The sequence below is a fragment of the Sesamum indicum genome, linkage group LG6, assembly GCF_026168435.1.
Source record: "Sesamum indicum cultivar Baizhima isolate 11 linkage group LG6, ASM2616843v1, whole genome shotgun sequence".
In the NCBI taxonomy this organism is placed as follows: domain Eukaryota; kingdom Viridiplantae; phylum Streptophyta; class Magnoliopsida; order Lamiales; family Pedaliaceae; genus Sesamum; species Sesamum indicum.
Genome location: NC_142662.1, coordinates 4,588,640 through 4,595,171, shown reverse-complemented (window position 1 = coordinate 4,595,171; position 6,532 = coordinate 4,588,640). Strand labels below are relative to the sequence as shown.

Genomic DNA, 6,532 nt, shown 5'->3' with positions numbered 1-6,532 from the left:
ATTTTATGAGTAACCTTTTTTTTTTTTTAAATATTATGATTAAATTAATTTTTTGAATAAAAATAAAAACGTAATTACTTTACACTCCTCGTCTGTAATTTATTTACACAAATTATTCTTATTTTTTTTGTATAATTATAAAAACCACCCGTAATAATCTAAAATATAATTTTATATTCATATTTTTAAAAAAATATGAATAATTTACATAAAAACAAACTAAAAAATAAAAATATATAAGTATCCCAAAGATAAAAACAAGCGTTGTCCAACAATGACGTAATATTACAAGTGCTATGTGGCACGCTCATTATGTATGTATAAATATTTAAAAATTAAAAATAATTATTTATAAAAAAAGATAAAGAATATATATATTTTTTATTATAAATTGTAGAAATGTGAATTATAATTAGAGCTTGAAATGCGAGTTCAAAATTCCAAAAAGACAAGAACACTTCTCATGATAAAATTATAAATCTATTGTAATAAAATTACATTATATATTTGAACCCATAACTTATATAATTTGATATTTTGATAATTAAATTAAATTTAAGAAAATAAAATAAAATAAAGAATTATATGAAAAGGGCTTGAGGACTCAACTCCCCCACTAGTTCACTTCACTCTGTACAGTCTCCACGTCACCCCTTACTTTAAAAACGCGTTTTTGGCGTCACTTTCCCACCTAATTAAAAGTTCAAAACCTCCCAACGACTTTAATTAAGCACTTATTTTCTGCTTTCGGCTTTTTTTTTTCTTTTCAATTGCCTTCTTCCTTAGCATACAGTGTAAGCATACTTTTCCACACTACCTTTGACAAATCGACACGCTATTCCCCCTCACCTCTCACTCTCTCTTTCCCTGAAACTTCCTCTTTGCCTTCCCATATATATCGCTCTACCCTTCTTCACTTCTCTACGTGTTCCATTTCATACTTTTTCTCATCTGGGCTGTGGTTTCTGAGCAGTTTTCAGCAGGTTTTTTGACCAAGAATCGAGTTTTTTTTTGTTTCTCAATAATGGATAGCAGCAATCAGTCGTCTTTCTGGCAGTTCAGTGACAATCTGCGTCTCCAGACCAACAGTTTGGCCAATCTTTCGCTGAATGATTCCATCTGGAGTACTAATTACGCGGCCAAGCGACCGGCGGAGGAGCGCCGGAACTTTGACTTCCGGAGCGGTGGGGAAGGGGGGTCCGCCTTCGGCGGCCCGGTTAATGATCTGAAGTCTGATTTTAATCTCGGGTTCAACAACGATGTCTGGAAGGCTCCGATTAACGATAGTCTTAGCTCTAACGTTAATTATTCCGGGTTTGGTTCGGGGGCATCCGGGTTGAACGGCGGGTTTAATAAGGGGATCTACTCCAGCCCGTCTCTGAGTTTTAACAGTTACAGTAAGGGTAAGGGCTTTGCTAATAACGTTGTGGTGAACGGGAAGGTGAATAAGGGCGGTAGAAATGATGAGGATCATGGTGGTAAAAGTGGGAAGAAGAACAAAGGCAACAAGGATAGTAACAGGGATAACAATGGTAACAACAATGGAAATGGTGAGGGCAAGGCGGCGGTGGATAAGAGGTTCAAGACTCTGCCGCCGGCGGAATCCTTGCCGAGGAACGAGACGATTGGGGGGTATATTTTTGTTTGTAACAATGATACCATGGCAGAGAATCTCAAGAGGCAGCTCTTTGGTATGTGGATTTATGTTTGTTTCTTTTTTCTGCTTTCCAGTTGTTTTGTGGCTGTGCTTTATGCCAAAGATATGATTCTTTATTATTATCCACCTGTTGTGGCTGAAGCTGGATATATTTGAATTATCTGTGATGCTGGTGATGTTCTTGCTTGATTTCTTGGAATCTTGATGTTCTCTCCTGGAAAAAGAGGCATTGTAAATAATTGAAGGTGGAGGACTCCTGATTTTCCTACTGAAGAATTTGGAATAAATTGGTTTCAGCTTTTATACTGAGAGTTTATTGAAATAGTTGCGAATATATTAGGTGAAAATGGTCGGACTCTGATGGTCAATGGGTTTGGTTTCATTTTCTTGTTATGATTTGATAACAGTTCTTGCAAGAGCATGAAATGAAATCAAATCATGGTTTCCTTTGATCAGCTGAGGTTGTGTGAAAGTTATCAGAGTTTGTGTGTCGGAATCCATTTATACTGGTTTTTTGGTCATGGAGTTTGGAATCAATATCTCTGAGTTGCTCTTGTTGACCCCTGTGTTTATTTCTCGTTGGATCTTGGCTTTTGAGTTCTGTGGGTCTTGAAGCTAATTATTCTACAATCTAATCTCTCAGGCTTGCCTCCCCGTTACCGTGACTCAGTCCGTGCAATAACACCGGGATTACCGCTGTTTCTTTACAACTACTCAACCCATCAACTCCATGGAATCTTTGAGGTTGGTGTTAACATTATTCAAGTGATTTTATTTATCAACCTGGAAATTATTCAGCATCTATTACAGCTTTGAAATCCCAAGTCTTGTTAAATGAAACTCGGACTATGTTTGAATCTGGGATGGTTTATGCTTATTGTAGTCGAATCTGATATATGCTTTGGTTTTCTTTTAGGCTGCAAGCTTTGGTGGCACTAATATTGACCCCTCAGCTTGGGAGGACAAGAAAAACCCAGGCGAATCACGCTTTCCTGCACAGGTGTGTTGCCTTGACAAAAAATCCACATGCTTTTAGTACTTTGCAAAGAATGATCTTTGTTGCAATAAGGAGAATTTCAAGTAGGTTTTAGTTTCACAGGTTGCTTTATGAGCTAAATCAATATGTTTGTGTGCAGGTTCGTGTAGTGACGAGAAAGGTCTGCGAGCCTCTTGAAGAGGACTCCTTCAGGCCAATCCTCCACCACTATGATGGTCCCAAGTTCCGCCTTGAGCTCAACATTCCTGAGGTAATTGTTCTGTCCCAAACTTGAACAAAGATCTACTCAAAAACCCTTCTGCCAGCATATTGTTAACGCTGGAGCTAATTTAGTTTCTGGTTCGATTGTGGCAGGCTCTCTCCCTCTTGGACATTTTTGCAGAAAACAATCCTTGAGCATTTTGACGCTCCGGTGAAGCAAATACACATAAAACAACATCAAAAGTGAAGATGAAACTAAAGAATAGTTGCCTGTTTGTTGGAGTTGTACTTATGGATGATTTCTGAAGAAAAACGGAGAGTAGAATAGTGTTGTCTGTAAATATACAGTTAAGTGCAAGGTAGAGGAGTTTTGGGTTGTGCAGCCATACTCCCAATGTAATATGGCCCGGCCGACCGGCCGGGGTATACATCTTGAAAGACATATATATACAAGTAGTTTTAAATATGAGTATGCTTTTCTGTGTAAGTAGTAAGAGTTGTTGAACCCTTTGTAATGGTGTTGGTGCCAAATAATTGAATAATTATGTTGTCCTTGAGAACAAAACTGCAATAATATGAGAATTCGTTCTGATATGATCTTGTCTTTCTGCTCTCATTCCGACAGTGGAAATATGTCATACATCTGGATAGTGAGTTGCAGCATATTGCCTGCTACTTCTTGGTTGCAATCTTCCCGTCTGTTTATCCTGTACCAGAAACCCAACAAAGAAAAATCGGATAATTATATTTACAGTCATTATTTATGGTTTATTTACACAACTTTATTTTTTTGGTGTATAATTATAAAAATCATTCTAATAGTAAAAAAATTGAGGTAATTTTATAATGATTTTGATATTTTGAGGGGATGTATGTATAACTTTTTACAAAATAAGGGTGGCTTGTGTAAACAATGTAGATATTTTTTGTGTGTATATGTGCAGTTTTTTAAAAGTTAAAAGTGATTTGTGTAAATAATTTATATTTTAGGGGTCTAGATATTATTTTTAAAAAGGTGCAAAAATCTGGAAAGCTCTTGATGTGTTGGAAGGATATTGCACACAGCAAATGTACAATGTCTTGGTGTGGTCCTATAATGACTGAATCATAATGGGTTTAAATATTTGTCACGGTGCTTGTTTTTCCAAAGGTGAGAGTCTTGAATCTTGATAATAATTGATGTGTGATGAGGGAATTTGCATAATTACCAAAATGCCCCTCCTATTTTGGGCATAAGCACCACACCCAAGGCAGTAATCATGTCTGCACCAACAACTGAGCCTATGACTGGGCTTGGTGGGGCCCACTGCACAGTTGCAGCAGCGGCGGCTGCAGGTCCGACAGAGGTGACGTGGCGCGCCTTCACTGGAGCCACGTGTGGTGCGCGCAGAGGGTGCCGTACCAGTATAAATACCCTCATTTATGGTATTTTAAATACGTTTGGACTATCTACTTTTACCGCCAATTTGTGCTCTAATTCGACCCCGTTACCTTATTATTCGATCCCATTCTTTCTGACTTAAGCATCGGAGGGCCATCGCCGAGGGCCTCTCGGCTAGTCTGACGTTTGCTGTGTTCTCAGGATCCGCACCAGGTAGCTTGAAAGAGGGAGTTAGCGATCACGACCCGGTTGCTCGACCTAGCGACCCCGATCCGGAAATCCTGATTTTGAGCGACCTACATCAATGTGGTTTACAACTCAATCAATATTTCATTTTGTTCGATATGTTTGTTTTAATTTTATATAAGCCTGATAATTTTATTTTGAAAAAATGTCACAAATCGCTCATACTTCTCGTTTGCAGCGAATATTAATAGAACTTAACATTAATAAATGTCAATAACTGACAGACTTTTAGATGAAAAGGAAGAATAATTCATCCCAATAGAGTACCAACATTTTCTACTCCCTTTTCCTTCACGGGAAGGCTGTATCTTTATGTATCAACGATAATGAGTGATGGTGGTTGCTTCTCATTTTCGTAAGGGTTTGTTTGGTTGTACATAATTCTTCTCTATTATGTCACGAGATATATAATAATAGAAAAATAAGACAAAATGAATTAATAATTTGGAGTGTTCCGATGTTGTGAATTGATCAACGTTGGTGAATTGGGTAGTCATGTGATGCAATAGCATACCAAATAATGTGACTTGGCAACCATTCATCATTCGTGACATATATTTTTAGCATATGAAATTACAAGAATTAGGGCAACAATTTTGGTAAAATAAGAGTGTAGGCCAACAAATTTAAAAAATTCAACTATGGGAGTATGAGTTTGAATCTTTTCAATATGTGTGTATAATCATTATGTAATTCTATAAGTTGATATCTTGCGTACATATTTAATTCTATATGTTTTTTAACTGGTTTGATGTGTTTGATCGCTTATTCTAAATAAAGAGAAAAAAAAATAAATATTGAAGCGTAATTTGGCTGGACGATTGCTATTTGTAAGATAAGTGGTTAAGACATAATTGAATTTTGAATATTGATTCTTATGTTAATTGAATTCGTAATTTTATAATTAATTATGCAACACAAAATTTTAAGGATGAGTTACAGTAATTTTTTCTGAGATTTAATATAATATTATAAATCTCTTTTCTCGAAAATTTTGTAAATACCCCTTGATTTAACGTCTACTTAATAAAGAGTTAATTCCGTAAGGTTTTCATCTAATTTTTATGGTAAATTGTTCAAAATTCTCTTCCAAATTATGGGTTATAATTTATATATTTTTTAAAATTTTATTATATATTTTTATGAATTAATATTCTCAATGAACTACTTACTTTTCCCACCCTGAAATTTTTCTAATATATTTTTCAAATATTTTATTTTTTTAAAAATAAAAGCAAGGGTAATGTAGTAACTTAATTCACCATTTAAGGGCTACATAATTATTTTTTATTTGAGTGAGATATTTATAATTTTTCAAATAATAAGATATTCATAATTATGTTAAATCTCATTGTAATTTACCTAAATTTTTGATTTGAAAAGACCACATATTTGAATTCACCGGGCTAATTACTGAAACACCTACTACAACAGGATAAAATTGTATTTTCACCTTGAGCATAATAAATCCATCCGATAGTATAAATACCCCCGATCCATGAAAACTAAAGTCAGAAGATGATATACATTGTATTATTGTGGGATTATTAAAGTGTGCCTAATAACTTTCAAAAAATGTTATTGTTACATTTCGTATCGCTTTTTTGTATAATCAGAATCAACCACATTATAAATATTATTGTTATGTTTGATACGAGACAAATTGAACTTTTAAAATTGTGTATCAATTATATAGTAAGTGTAATAATTGATTGGAAATATAATTAAGTTGAGCTTGACCAAGACCAAATCAACTCAGACTAAAATTGTTTCTATCTTCACCATAGGCGTAGTGTTGAGGAGACTAAGCCTGGCGTGACAGACGGCGAGTGGGAACCCTTCAAAGAAGGCAACTCAAGATTTTGACAACCCAAACTGACTGTTGAGCACTCAATTTATTGGTAAAATCCAAATCCCTTTTCATTTAACTTTAGTGTAAATTGTTAGAAATAATTTTAAGAAATTGCTTGACATGTATTGATGATTGATAGAGAGAACTTTGAACTTGATTCTTATTTTTCTTTTCTCTGCCTACTAAGAAACCAACAAG

General features: G+C 35.0%; 1 protein-coding gene across 1 annotated transcript; it reads left to right on the top strand.

Annotated features, from left to right (window-relative positions):
• The first annotated feature begins 805 nt into the window (after positions 1-805).
• On the top strand, positions 806-3,449 carry LOC105165115 (DCD (Development and Cell Death) domain protein). Its single transcript, XM_011084000.3, has 5 exons — positions 806-1,691; positions 2,301-2,401; positions 2,574-2,657; positions 2,794-2,904; positions 3,009-3,449. The coding sequence occupies exons 1-5, from the start codon at positions 1,025-1,027 to the stop codon at positions 3,048-3,050; spliced, it is 1,005 nt and encodes a 334-aa protein (XP_011082302.1). The 5' UTR covers positions 806-1,024; the 3' UTR covers positions 3,051-3,449.
• The last annotated feature ends 3,083 nt before the right edge of the window (positions 3,450-6,532 follow it).